At 49.5% G+C, this 14,837-nt stretch overlaps 1 protein-coding gene across 1 annotated transcript; it reads right to left on the bottom strand.

Moving 5' to 3' along the window:
• Window positions 1-1,045: 1,045 nt before the first annotated feature.
• On the bottom strand, window positions 1,046-14,599 carry LOC144929364 (uncharacterized). Its single transcript, XM_078848691.1, has 5 exons — window positions 13,458-14,599; window positions 11,064-11,185; window positions 4,513-4,611; window positions 2,811-3,048; window positions 1,046-1,062 (listed from the first exon to the last, which is right to left on the bottom strand). The coding sequence occupies exons 1-5, from the start codon at window positions 13,552-13,554 to the stop codon at window positions 1,046-1,048; spliced, it is 573 nt and encodes a 190-aa protein (XP_078704817.1). The 5' UTR covers window positions 13,555-14,599.
• Between the last annotated feature and the right edge of the window lie 238 nt (window positions 14,600-14,837).

Consider the following 14,837-nt stretch of genomic DNA (forward strand, 5'->3'; position numbering starts at 1 on the left):
CATGAAGGGGAACTGAGTAATTTAGGTTGTCATCAGCATGGTTCTACCCTGGCACCTTTCAGGGTGAAGTCCCCTGTGGTTACATTAACTCTTTCCCAGCTGCCCGTTGTGGCACACAGCTCATGCTGTTCTGAAATGCGGCTGTTCTCTGCCTTTGTTTACAGCATTTTGGGATTGTACAGCAAGTTGCTCCACGAGTCCTAGCCCTTGGTGAACCTTTATCTTGTCGGAACTGACAAGCCTTCCGCCACGTAGCGTTTTTAAATCCCTGAGGAATGTGGAGCATGGAGCTATGATTTGCTGATAGCAGCTCTAGTACAAATATATTAATTCTGTCACTTGCAGGTCAGGATTCCCGCTGGTACCTGATAAGGTAAATGTTTTAACATAAGAAGTAGATAAGATAAAGCATTTGAGGACGAGAGGCCTAGCTTCTGAGATTTAATTGAGTGTGAGACAGTAGCTGCTGCAGCCTCACAGAGGTGTATGTTACAGTGAAACAGCTCCCTGCCTTTCCTCCAGAGACAGTCCTTGGCTGAGTGGACCATCACCTTTGCTCTGCCCCCTCAAATACAACAGAAATGGCTGAGGATTATTTTGGTCTTTGGTTAAGATAAGGTTACTAGAGTGAAAATGGTGGAGCAGAAATCCCCTCAGGTTTAGTTCACTGTTTCTGGGAGAGAGATGGCTGCTAAATTGATCCTGGTATTCACTCCACCTTCGTTCTTGTAGGGGAGTGAGTTGATGGAAATGTCCACTGCTTTGCCTGTGATTTGCACAAGTGGTTCTCAGCTGCTTGTGTGACTGAATGAAGGCATGAAGTTCCACTCTGCCCCGCCGGAAGGGAGAGACATCACAGGCCCTGCTGTCCTTGCCACAGAAGGAAGGAGAGGTGTTCCAGGGTTGATTCCCGTTCTACACAGCTGTGTTCCTTTGAGTTTGGTAGCTGATGGAAGCCTGGAATGTGTCCAGCAATCTGTGTCCATCTGGTAACTCTGACACTGCTCCAGTTCCTGGGAGGGCTGGAGGATGCCTTAGGGCTTGCTCATAGGGAGGTGGCAGCTATTTGAGAGGAAAGAGGAATCCATTATTACACTGCTCAGAAACACAGTGGCGAAGATTACCCCATGTTATAGAACAGGTTTATGTGAGTTCTTTCACACCATTGCCACAGCTCTGAAATTAAATACTCTGGGCCATCCATTAAACTCTTCTTAGAACAGCAGCACTTTTCACGTTGCCAACTAGATATGTGTGCAGGAGGAGATTATAGGCCAACGGCAGTTTCTAAAGAGTTATGGTGGAAATCCAATGCAGCTATTACAGCCCATCCCACCCACTCTTAGGGCCTGTCTCCTCACCCCCAGCTATGGCGTTTGCTGGTAAGTTCAGGGATCTGTCAGCGTTCCCCTTAAAAACCTTTCCTCAGGAAACCTTCCCTGTGAAACTATTAATTTCCTGTTAAAATAAGATTAGCCACTACATATGCCCCTCCCCCACCTATAAATTTCTGGACATTTAATGCCAACTGTTGCTTATATTTATAAGTATAAGCCAGAGCTGACTACTCAGGTTTTCATACACACCTCACTGTGGTATCTGTGGCCCATATCCTGAAAGGTATTTAGGCCCCTAGCTCCTGCTGAAATCAGGAGGAGTTAGGAGCCTAAATACTTGTGGGGATCTGGGCTTAAGTGTTTAAAACATCTCCACATTACCAGCTGGACAGTGGGGTGGGAGGAGGTATTTTTTCATATTCTCTGTGTATATATAAAGTCTGCTGCAGTTTCCACGGCATGCATCCGATGAAGTGAGCTGTAGCTCACGAAAGCTCATGCTCAAATAAATTGGTTAGTCTCTAAGGTGCCACAAGTACTCCTTTTCTTTTTGCGAATACAGGCTAACACGGCTGTTACTCTGAAACCTGTCACTTTTGCACAGAGAATCAGTCTGAGGCAAGGTGCGTGGTACAGAGCTAGGAGCCGGAACTCCCGCTCTACCCCCATCTCCCTCTGAGACAAGGCCCTTACCTTCTCTGTGCCTCAGGTTCTCTGCCTCAGAAGGTGCTAGGAGGTTTAGTAAGTGCATGTAACGCACTCTGCAAGTGTAACCTGCCCTTGGGAGGCAGGGCTAAATGTTGTTCTAGGGTCAACTGCACTGATTCTTTTTTGGAGACAGGCTTAATGGCTCAACCTTTAAAGGAAGGAAGTCAGCAGAGGAATCCCACTGTATTATAAGAGTCTCAGATTTCCAGTCTGCCCCAGTCAACCCTGGGTGCGGCAAGACTGAACCGATGCCATTTGGTACAGCAGACTTATCCTGCCTGGGGTGCTGCCCCAGGGCTCACCTCACCTGGATGTGGACACTTCAGACAGAACACCTGCTTTTCACTAGTCTACTGAGCGGGAGGCTTAAGGGTTGGAAGGTGAGCACCAGGCAAAGCCTCACAATCCAATAACTTATGAACAAGCCCAGGCAGGGGAAAAAGACATTCAACAGTAGCAGCAGCGAGGAGGGCTGCCAGCATAAGGAGAGGGGGAAAGGAGGACTTGGAATCCTGTTAGATCCTGAAGTCACATTCCCATCTTCAAACAGATGGTTCAGACCAGCAGCCCTGTCCCCTTTCCTAGTGCTCTGCAGATGCACTGGGGAGGGATCAATCATTAACCTGTAGAAATGTAACCACAGGGAATTTCCTGGAACCCAGGTGTGCCTTTCCCAGAGAGAAATGCTATCAGAGAAAGGCAACCTCAGAGACAGAGAGCAGAGGCCTCTGCTACTGCACGGCAGAATGCTGGGGGAAGGCCTACAGGATGGCACCACTGCTGTGCTTCTAGACAGTTGGAGGCAGGATTTTGGCAGCTGAAACAGCCTTCCACTCACCTCCTGGGAGGGGTCCACCCACAGTCCAAACCTCTCGGCAATCAGCTGATGGATCTCCCGCTGCCGATCCTTCTTCCGCACGCTCTCGTAGCTTGGCAAGCGCAGCTGCTCCCATGGAGGGAGCTGATAGCTGCTGGGGGGCCCAACGCAGAATAGTTCATCTCCCTAGAAATACCCAATGCCACCCAGCATGGAAACAGGTCATATGACTGTCCGAGTCCATCAGCGCCCCTAGTCTTCTGGGAACTCCATGGCCCAGCATGCCTCAGCCCAGGAATTCTGTTCAGGATGCCAACGCTTAAAGTACCCCCCCAGAGACTGTCTGTGGAGCCCTGTGTCTAAACACACCTACACCAGCACCCCATGATGATGGTGCCCCAGAGTTCTCACTGCAACCCGAGGCCTGCAGCACCCACACCAAGGAGATTCTGTCCGGAGCTTCATGCCCAAATCATTTTTGTAATAGGACCATTCTCTCTGGCATCCTGCACCCATGTCTAAGGGGATTTTATCCAGATCCTACACCCAGGAATTGCCCCACACCCAAATACCCTCCCCTGCACCCCAAGATTCCCCCGGCCTCCATACCCAAAGCATCTTCCACTATATGACATGATCTCTTTGCTGCCCGGTTGTAATAACTGGGCCTAGGAATTTACCCTAATTGTAAATTCAAGTGTAAGAAGTTAGTAAAGTACATAAAATACCACAATAACCCATGAGAGTTGCTGGGAAAAGGTGCAAAAGGGAAACAGGCTGAACTGGTACAAACAAAAAGGCCTACAAGGACCATGTTAAGATCATGCCTGGCACACAAGAAGGGTGTGGGACTGGAAATCAATGAGCCAAAATTGGTGTGTTGGAAATTAGGCCTAATTGCTGAATAATGAGAGGATAGACTATTCTGCCCATCACTCCCTTTTGGGGTCCTTAAAAGACAAAGACTTTGGGAGGGAAATCAGAAGCTGTCTGCCGACGACTGTTGGCTGAAGATGGGTGGACAGGAAGTGAGCTTTACCATCACGCTGCAACCTCCACCTTCTCCTGGGACTCCAAGATCCACCATTACACCATTGGGCCTGCCTTGTCCTCACCCTGAAAACTGTCCTGATGTGAGAGGGACCCAGATGACTGCCTTTTCTAGCTTTGTTAGGTTTTTCCTCCCCCCTCTGGTGTGTGTTTATCTTGTTGTGTCTTTCAGGAAAATCGGATCAGACTTTAACAGCTCCAGTTATGATCATCATTCATACCACCTCAAAGGCTATCATAAATAGGAGGGGGTCCTTCCAAAATCTGTCTGTGGCTAACGGGAAAGGGAACAAGGGGTGGTGTTAAAATGGAAGCCTCGCTTAGTTCTTTACATTGCAAATGTCACCGTTTTTCCTTTTCTGTATCTTTAATAAAGGGTTAAAAAGATTTGTAATGGTGTGTTTGCCGTGGTACTAAGCAGACGGAGCTCTTTGTATATCACACCCAGAACGCTGTTTAAAACTTTAATGTTGGGGCAGCAACAGGGTCACGTTAAGACTGTTGATTCTCTGGGCCCATTTATTCCATCAAAATTAATACAACAGCCCTCTCCCCAAAGCACTCTTACCCACCCCATCAGGGAAAACACCGTACCCTCACCTGCACCCCAGGATTCTCGGCAGAGCTCTCCAATTGCTGTGCTCCTGATTGGGGTCCCACCAGCCGCTGGTTACTGCTGAAGTATGGAGGAGGACAATCCTATATGGCATGAGGGGACGGGAAAGGAAGAGAAATGAATACAAGGTGAAAGCCCATCTCTGGCATTCGGTGAGTGTGCCGGGGGTTAGGGAGGTGCGCAGTGTGCTGACAACAGGCAATAACACTTCCACCTCTACTATAGTACTGAGACCTTATGGCCTGTGGCTTAAGAGGGCATTCCACGCTCCCAGCAAGAAACAGTGCAGCTCTGTAAACAGTCCTGAGATTTCCCCCCCTGGGTCTCCCATTCTGTTTGGCTTTCCTGCCCAGTTACTCTCTACCCTATCCCTAGCTCAGTGCTTGCTATTGCTCCCTGTGTCCACCATTCACAAGTGTGTTCCCTTTGGCAGCATTCACACATCTGGTCAGGCCAGCAGAATTAGGGCTGCTAACCAGTTGTCCATAAGAAAGGACAAGCCTGATTCCTATTTCTTTTAAGCCTGATGTCTACACCATTAAGTCATCATCTCCTGGGTGGAAATATCTGGCCTCCATGGAAGACTCTGGTTCACACTTCAGCAAGGTGGACTCCACCCATTGTCCTTACAAAGGGAAAGGTTGAGTTTCCTGTGTGGGCCTTTAAGATATGACTTGAAAAGCCTGGGGTCTGTTCTCTATGAATGTTAAAGACCTCAAGGCACTTAACAAAAAATAGCAGTTTGCCCTAGAACCCTTGGCCAAAATTTCCCTGCCCGTCATGGCTGCACAATATAATGTGTGCTGCTACCCTAGGCTATAACGTAACCTACTAAAATGAAGTGAAAGGTGTTAATCTGTGGTCTTGTCTACATGGGGAAGGAGGGGATAGGGGATAATGGGGTGGGAAATGAAAAGCTTTTTGCAGTGTGTCTGATAAAGTGCTGTATGTAAGCTGTACCAGTAGCGTGCATACGGAATGCCTGTTGGGTTTTTCAGTTTGCATCGCATGTACCCACAGCAGCAGCTTGTGCACTGAGGGTGTTGCATTCAAGAAGCAATGGGCTTAAATTGCAGCAAGGGAGGTTTAGGTTGGACATTAGGAAAAGCTTCCTAAACCATCAGGGTGGTGAAGCACTGGAACAAATTGCGTAGGGAGGTTGTGGGATCTCTTTCATTGGAGGAACTTAAGAACAGGTTATTCAAACACCTGTCAGGAATGGTCTAGTTATTACTCAGTCCTGCCTTGAATGCAGGGAACTAGATTAGATGACTTCTCGAGGTCCCTTCCAGTCTAACACTTCTATGATTCTTGCAGGGTATAATGTGGTCTTCTGCATCACTGCACAGCAGGGTGCATCCTGGGATTGTTTTCGCTGTGAACTGTGGGAAGTCAGGTGGCTTCAAACTTTTGAAAATTCCCATGTCTTCACCGCCCCGTTTCCTTTGCGGGTGGGCTAGCACCATTTTCAGATTCCTGTTGGCCAGCATGGACGCAGCAATGCTCCCGTTGTGATGACAGCCCCAAGTACATAGAAGCTGCTTGGGCTGTATTTCAGAACTCACAGCCGGACACATTTGGCTGTGGAGACTGCTCACCGCCGAGCGCCCGATGTGGCGGCAGCAGCAGGAGGAGATTCAGCGGCGGCGGGCCAAAGGTGAGGAAGAAGAGGAGGACACTGAGCAATTGGTACCAGAGGAGCAGTTCCTGGATCCGCCCTACACTGGGCAGTGCCGTTTCTGGGCTTGGATCAGAGGAAGGCGGTCACTCTGCAGACCTGGGATGACCAGCGAGAGAATTTCAGGAGGGGAAGGGCTCCCTTTTTTTGAGATAGGTGCTGAAATACATGGAGCTACAGCGTACCAACATGCAGAGCCCCATACCCCGGATTTTCATTATTTGACTTTGCTGTAGGCGGGGGTGGTGAAGAGGCTATGGCTGAGGAATGCTGCCAGCCACCATTTTGAGATGAGGAACAGGTGTTTCGAGGGGAGGGGAGCAAGAATTTCCCAGGCAGGACAGCGGAGGGAAGGGGAAAGGAAAACAGGCGGATGGGTATGTGCCCTCCACAGTGTGGACCTGGGAATGGCAGATGGTCAGGGCTTTAGCATGTAACAGAGGCCAAGTGCTTGCATGGAGCAGCCGCCATCTTGGGACTATAGAGGGGGGCTGGGGTGGGGGGAGCGGAGAGCAAGAGCAGAAAGGAGAAGTGGGGCAGGGGCTGGAGACTCGGAATGCTTCCTAGCTTACATCTGCTGCAGCCACGGGGCCCCAGGAACAGAAGCGAGCTCAGTTAACACAGTACCACCACCACATCGGACAGGCCGCTATTCACACCCCAAAGTTCCCTCCACTCCAGAGGCTCTTCCCTCTTTGGTCCTGGCCTGAGTTGCTGGCTAGGACTGAGCCGGAGTCCTGCCCTGCAGCAATGGGAGTGGCTTTCAGTCACAGTCCGAGTCCCAACCAGATCCTGGCTCTCAGGTGTCATCCGGCTCGTTCTCCAATGAGCCCGGCTGCTTGGCCTCGGGGGCAGGGGAGGGCAACTTTTAAACAAGGGAAGGGTCATCCTGGGAACTTGACACCAGGGCAGGGGAGGGCACACAGGTAAACAGGTCAGGAATGGTCAACCGCACAGGGATAGCTTGAAGAACGCCAACAGCGAGGCGCAGCTGTTGTGTGCATACGACCCACAGACTGAACTAATTCCATTTGCAGCAAATGTCGTCCATTTGCAGCAAATGTCGTCCATTTGCAGCAAATGTCGTCCATTTGCAGCAAATGTCGTCCATTTGCAGCAAATGTCGTCCATTTGCAGCAAATGTCGTCCATTTGCAGCAAATGTCGTCCATTTGCAGCAAATGTCGTCCATTTGCAGCAAATGTCGTCCATTTGCAGCAAATGTCGTCCATTTGCAGCAAATGTCGTCCATTTGCAGCAAATGTCGTCCATTTGCAGCAAATGTCGTCCATTTGCAGCAAATGTCGTCCATTTGCAAGAGGACTCCAGAGTTTGTGTAAGCGTGGAGTTAATGCGCTGTGGGGCATTGCAGTATGCATATGCTAGTGTTTTAGAAGCGGATTAACTCAACTTGAACCGGTACAAGCCCTGTGTTTAGTACGGTAGTGTTTAATGGAGTTTTCAATCAAGTTAAGCTAGTTTGACTGAGCTAGCTGGGGTGGGGAGAGGAGGGGAAGCACCTTTCCCCTAGCATAAATAAAACCAGTACGAGAGGTAAGTCATTTGCTTGTCCACACAGGAAAAGTTATTTCAAGATAAGATACAGTGTGAATTTAAAGTGCAGTTGTTACTCTGGATAGTTCCAGGTGTAGACACACTCCAGAACAAGAGTTCCTTTTCCTTAATCCACTTTGGAAATGGATTAAACACACATGAATGAGGCACTCTTATCCTGGCATAAGTGTCCACATGTGGTGCTATTCCACAATAGCAACTGCACTTTAAATTCACACCCTACCTTACTCTGATATAACTTTCAAGTGTAGACAAACTCTTACTCTGGACTAAGAACACTGGCATAGGACGCCATTCTGCAATAGCTACTCTGGTCAATTTCCCCCAATAAGACGTTGGTGGCAAGGCCAGAATTAGAGCTCCGGGCAGTTAACTGTTCCCAGATATGTGCTCCAACTATACCCATCTCTTCCAGCAAAGAATAACTTCTCCACGCAATCTCCAGGTGAAGCGAGGAGGCAGAGACTGTAATTGCCCTCACTGGAATTTGGCCAAGGCCAATCACTCACACGCTTGTGAAAAGTGTCATGTGATCTTTACCAATTACAAGTGGTCAGGGTTTTATGTTTCATCCACTCTTTGTTTCTCTTCCTGTTGGAATCAGCGTATTTACAGCTCTCTCTCCAACAAAGTGGCTCTGCAGAAAGGGCATTGTGGGGATCCCATTGTCTCTTAATGACTTCAGAGAAAATCTGATCGTTTACTAGTCAACATGTTTTTTTCCTCTTAATTGCCAGCCCTGCAAGATCAGCCCTGGCTCTGTAAAGGTGAACTGCAAAGCAAACCAAAGGTTTACTTTTGCTCTTTATTGCTCATAAAGACTCTCTCACCTGGTCGACATACTTTTTGTACACTTTAACTATGTTGGTACAGGGTACAATTTTTTAAAAACTGAAATAGTTGAACTGGTACAACCCCTAGTTGATTGAACTTATAAAGGTGCATTACACCCATATAGCTTATTCCCCTTTCCCATACGGCAGCAAGCTATACTGATATGAAAGTACCTTTCACCAACATAACTGTGTCCACAGTAGGGGAAGGGGGATGGACGGTATTGCTTTAACCAGAGTGGTAGACTTAAAATGGTACCACTTGTGTGTGTGGACAAGGCCACAGACATTTCCCTGCTTGTTTGTTTACATGCAAATATCAGCTCCTCACTTCTGCTGTCTCTGCAGAGGACCCTGACAAAACACATGGAGAGCTGAAGAGATACAAGCCTGGTCTTCACTTCAAACAAACAAACGGAGGGGGTGTCATTAACCGGATGTAGAATTCTAGTGCACAGAAGGCAGCCTGCAGTTTTCACATGAGTTTGGAGATCAAGATAAACCCTAGTCACCAACTTGACCTGATAACTGAAGTGCAGCCTTCTCTTCAAAAAGCTTTTACCCTGAGATAAGGACACACCTTTCTTGTAGCGAAGACAAGGCCATATACAGACTAAAGGAATCCACATCCCCTCTTAGTAGGTGGGTAAGGAGAGGTGCAGCCTGATATTTGGGGGTCCTCCAAAGATCCTCTGAAGTCCTGTACTAAAAGATGTGACATTTCAAATGTAAACCACAAACAGCCCCTCCCTACGCAAGAGTGCCTTTTGCGGTTCACATCGGGCTCTTTCTGGATTGCATATCACCACTCTGCAGTGACAACAGAAGAGGGAAGTAGAATTTAGTTCTCTAGATTATGCACAAGCCAGAATAGTATGCAGCTCACTCTCCCAAAGCCAAACTAACAGGTCACCTGATCCCTATCCCCAAAAACACAGGGCTGCTCCTGCAATACACTGGTTTGACAATTCCCAAACAGAGGGTTTCCCACCACTTCCCTTGGGAAACTATTACCCAGCCTAATCCACCTCAATGGTCAGAAACCCAAGCAGGGCTCTGAATCGCCAGAAAGAGCAGATCTGTGTCGTGAGATGGTGCCATGATCACTTTTCTCACCACAACTGTACTGGCATCTGCTTGACATGCATGAGGGCAGCTGCTCACTACTTGTGGGGAGGAACCCATTCTGCTGGGGTCTCCTGGGGGCTCTCCCCTGCAGGGGAACATGGAGACTCCACAAAGAGCAGGTGCGTGTGCTGAAGCCTGCTGAATATTCACATCTCACTGGCAACAGGAGGCCAACCTCCACGAGCAGGAGCGCACCTCCTCGGAACAACAGAGAGGAAAGGGGTGAAGTGATCCAGCTGGGGTCTCCTGGCCCCCTCTTGCTGTGCAGGGAAAGTCAGCAAAGCAGCCATTGTTTCCAGCACGATCTGCTAGTGGGAGTTCAGCCTGTGATGGCACTTACTTCAGTCGGACTCTGGCATTTGCCTTTCATTGTCTGAAGAAGTTTCTCTCTCTCTCTCTCTCTCTCTCTCTCTCTCAGTCTAGTGCCCCTCCTCCCCTGAGCGGATATCCCTTTGGAGCTAGGACTGGGGAAAATTCAAATTACTTCTTGGCACGTGGTACCCATGTGCATATCTGCATCCTACCTTGCATGTATTGGCCTCATACCCTTCCAAACTGCCCCTCCTCTGGAGCTCCAAGCCCTGCTGGCATTGGAGGTCAAGACCTAAAGCTGTCCCCTGAAGCTGGGTATACATTAGACATGAGCAATGGGGTTCCGGCTCTGGCTGGCTCCCTCAGCACAAGCTGTGCAGTGCATAAAGCAAGTTGTTGACATACCAGTGGCAGAGAGTGGCCCTGTCTTCTATTTCCACTGTGCTTCACAGTAGGGTGTCCTGCTGTGGCCCTTTCCCTGTGAAGAGGAGAGCAGCAAAGCCTGGCTCTGAACATGAATGCATGAAAGACAGAGGAGAGGGAACTCTCTGTTACTCTGTGAAAATCAACCACTGCAGAGGTCAATCACTCAGAGTGTTCTCGGATACTCATCTCCTACCTCCATGGTGTGCCCCCGATTGGCTGCTTTTGATCACTAACTCTACAGTCAGGCAGGTTTGGGCGCAAGGGCCTCTAGCTGGACTTTGTTTGGAGAGAGAATGAGTGATTAGCAGAGAGGATGGGAGTCCTCCGTGATCATTCAGCAAGAGAAGACTATGAACTGGGCCAAGCCACCGTCCGGCATCGCACTGCAAAAAACGAGGCCCTTCCACACTGGCTGGTAGACCAAGCCGTACCAGGGTACTCTAACCAGGCTACTGCATGGTTTCCAAATCGCAGCTCATCTCCAAACCAGCACATCACGGAGATGCCAGGGATTTGCTCAGATTCAAGCAAGGGTCAGGGCAGTGTGTTAGCTGGACAGCCAGACAGGTGGGCAGGATACTTACATAGTGGCTGGGACTCTGAAAGAAACGGCAGGAGCAGAGGAACTGGCAGCACAGGGGGTCCCGGTGGTACAAGAGCAGGAGCAGCACCAATATCGCCACTATGAACACAGATGAAGAAACAGCTGCCAAGAGAAGAGAGAACAAGCAAGCTCACCACCCGGCCTGGAACGCCCAGCAGCTCACAACCAACCTGGATGCTCCTTAAACCTCCCCCTTTCTTTCTCTATCTGGCACTCCAGGAAAGGAGCCAGGTGGCCGACACATAACTATCTGCCAGCCCGTTTCCCAAGAGCAGCTGCCTCTCTCCTTTCCAAGGACATTTAAAGCCCCACGGGGGAGTGGTATCTCTGTCTGCAAGCATCCCTTCTGTGCCGCTGTGGGGGGTCCTGTACTGAAACTGACTCCGTGCCCACTTACCCTTCATTTGGGCAGAATGGAACCAGCCCTAATACGGATCAGAACAAGCAAGTAAACCATTGCCTTTCAGCTGAGGATCTCACACCCCTTCAGCTCCTGATGTAAAGCACGGTATAACAGCTAGGTATTATTAATTAATTAATTATTATTAATTCTCATTCATTCTCCCAGCTCATAACAGGCTGTTTGCATGCGAGGGAACAGGATGAGCAAGTTACTCAAAGTCAAGAAGTGCATCAGCAGAAGATTGCCAGGAGTAGAAGCCTGGAGCATGGCCCCACAGTCCCCTGCTCTATCAGACCACATTCCTGCTCTAGCTTTCACACAAGGGCTCTCTCTCTCTCCCTTACTTCCATGCCTGCAACCTGGAGAGGGCTGGAAGGTGAGATCTTGTGTTAGTTACACAGGAGCAGAGGGCTTGAGGTCACAAGACAGCAGGAGAGGCTGATGAGCACAGCACATTAGTAGAGAGCTCAGAGTTCTGCATCTCCCTGGCTAGATCACTGACACATAAAGCACAGGACAAGAAGGAGCATTTCCCACAGTCCTCAAGAGAGATAAACCGCTAGACCAGGACTCCTGAGTTCTATTCCCAGCTCTGACACTGACAGGCTGCATGGCCTCAAGTGAGTCACTTAGTCCCTTCCTCCATCGCCGCCTCAAATTTCTTCTGTGGATGCAGAGGGTAATATTTCCCTACCCCACAAGGATGGAGCTGTAGCTCACGAAAGCTCATGCTCAAATAAATTGGTTAGTCTCTAAGGTGCCACAAGTACTCCTTTTCCTTTTACCGTAATACAGTTGCGTTTGTAAAGCCCTTGTGAGATCATCTGGCGAAAGGTGCCCTAGAAGGGCTTAGTATTGCTATTAAGCAGCTTTAGGTGTTTGCCAATATAGTAGCAAAAAATATGGGATTCAGGACTCGGGTTTTGGCAGGCACGTTAAAAAGGGATTTATTTCCACATACGATGTTTAGAAAGTGTAGCGTCTCATCCAGTCTATCTCTGGGATCTGCAACAGGTTTTATTTGTGAAACATTTCAGGTGAGACCCCCTGACTCAGAGATCACACTCCCACGTGGACAAAAGGATCCAATCTTCCTCCCGGATGGAGTCTTTATGGAACATGCCAGCTGGCAAGAGGGAATTATTTCCCACTCCACCATATGGAGTCAATACAGGTTGACAGAACGGGCTGCCTGCCTTTTCTTTATGGGCTGGAATAGTGTGTCTGCTTTTTAATGGGTCACCTGGAAACCAGGCACTTCAATGCTACTTGTTCTGAACAATATGTGATGGCCACATGATAAAACCCAGGTAAGCAGATGGTCATTTCAAGGCAGACCAATTAATGCAAGCACAGCTGCCCCAAGCTGGCATAGGGAAAGGCAAAGTTCTCTCCCCCTAACTGGGGCCTCTCAAAAAGTGTATCAGAGAAAGGGGGAAAAACCCGGAATGTTCCCAAAAGAAGAGCACCTGGTGGAGCTCGCCCCTCACACACACTCTCCGTGCACATCACTGGTTTTTCAGAGGTGCTGTGCACTTGTAGTTCTGATTAAATCAACAGGAGTGAGGGGTGCTTGGTCCCTCTGAAAATCCAGCTATGTAGGGGGAGGGGAAGGTGCTCTCCCTCTCTCCTCCCCCCCTCCCCCAAAGTACCTTTCACAGCAACTCAAGAAAGTAGCATTTTCCAACCCTGATTGCACAGACATGGCACAACAAGGTAAATGCAGCACTTGGGGAGAAATGAGTCTCCCTGCTCCCGCAGATCCCAGTGCTGAAAAGATGATAATGGAGCCTGGAAAGCCCAGGAAGAAGGGAACAAAAGGGATTTTTCCTTGGGGGAGGGGGGCACGTTTGAGAGTTTTGTTGTTCTCCGCAAGGGGCTGCAGTAAGAACTGCTCCTCACTTCCCACCCCAGCGAAGGGAACACAAAGAGACAGACGAAGGGAACACAAAGAGACAGACGGGTACTCACTTGCAGCTATGATGATGGCCACTACATTGGCCTCCATGGAAGTGCTGGCAGTGGGAGGTGGTGTTAGCACATCGCTGGGCTGGGTCATCTCTGGCATTGTCCGACGTGATCTCTCCTTCTGTTTCCTGGCTCCTCACACAAACCAGACGTGGTTACACGTAGAAACCCCAACCAGGCTTTGGAACGAGCCCCCTCTGGCCTTGGCTGAGCCCCCTCTGGCCTTGGCTCAGCCACCTCCCAATTAGCCTCACTCACTCCTCGGCTGAATCCAGTCTCTCAAAGCAAGTTGACCTGGCCTTATTTTCTCCACAACAAATCAACCCTGTCAACTGTTGTTGTCTTCTGCCATTCAGTCCATTTTGTTCTCATCTGCTAATGTGACCCGGTTCTCGAGCCATGTTTTCCCCTTCCTCTAATAAGCAGACCCGGGTCTGTGGTGGATCCTAATTACACAGCTCCTTGATAAGGTGGCTGGGTTCTGCTCTCTCCTTTCCTTGACCCCTGAAACTTGGTTTGGCTGAGTTCTGGTGCCTTCTTCCCTTGGTAGCGTGACCAGTTCCTGGCGGATTCCAGTTGCTTTTTCCTTTCTGTATTTTGACCTGTTTCTAATGGCTTCTGGAGTCTCCTCCTCTTGGCCCTCTGCTTCTGATCTCTCCTTCGCTTGATGCACTGGCCTGGCTCTGCTGGGTTCTGGTCTCCCCTTTTCCTGGAGAAAGTTATTTGCTGTCAGCAGTGTTTGAATTGGGCCTCACCTTCTTTCTCCAAATAATGTTATATGGCCCGGTTCGGCTCGGAACCGGTAGTCCGTCCTTGGGGAAGCCCTTCAAAGGTTCAATAACTTCTGGGCCGGGCCGATTTGTTCTGGCACCTCATCTTGTACCGAGCAGCGCATCTCTCTCCCACATGACCGAACTTCAGGCGCTGGATCAGTCTCGAGATAGTCAGACTCACCGACAGCTGATACTTCACGGACTGTACCAGACCGAACCGAACCAGCCTCCTGGGCTCCGGGCCAGGCTCACGCGTAGATCTTTGCACCTTCCACCTCTTGCCCCACTCCGGCTCTCTCCTCATTGGCTGCTGAATCATCCCGCTGGGCTTTGATTGGTTCAAAGTGAAAATTGCTACATTCTCCCAATGGAACCTTGTGTCGGCGGCTGCCATGGAGACGCAGCACGTGGGGAGGAAGAGACGCTGTTCCACGCCTCCAGCTCCCCCTTATCAATGGATTTTATTGTGCATCTTGGTGCAGCGATCAGCCTGTAGGTTTACAGCTGCACTGATCTCCCCTTAGGTGTAATGCAGCCTGAGCTAGCAGTACCTCTTCAGTCCATGCAGAGTTCAAGAGGAAGATTCTGCTGCAGCTATACTGGAAACATC

This window comes from Lepidochelys kempii, chromosome 14 (assembly GCF_965140285.1).
Source record: "Lepidochelys kempii isolate rLepKem1 chromosome 14, rLepKem1.hap1, whole genome shotgun sequence".
Taxonomy (NCBI): domain Eukaryota; kingdom Metazoa; phylum Chordata; order Testudines; family Cheloniidae; genus Lepidochelys; species Lepidochelys kempii.

Bases quoted from the DNA above. Each gene is read 5' to 3' on its own strand.
- LOC144929364 (XM_078848691.1), bottom strand. From the start codon at position 13,554: ATGCCAGAGATGACCCAGCCCAGCGATGTGCTAACACCACCTCCCACT. The intron at 4,612-11,063 runs GTAAGTATCCTG...CATGCCATATAG, and splicing joins TTCAGAGTCCCAGCCACTAT to GATTGTCCTCCTCCATACTT. The intron at 3,049-4,512 runs GTGAGGGTACGG...GGGTATTTCTAG, and splicing joins CCGAGAATCCTGGGGTGCAG to GGAGATGAACTATTCTGCGT.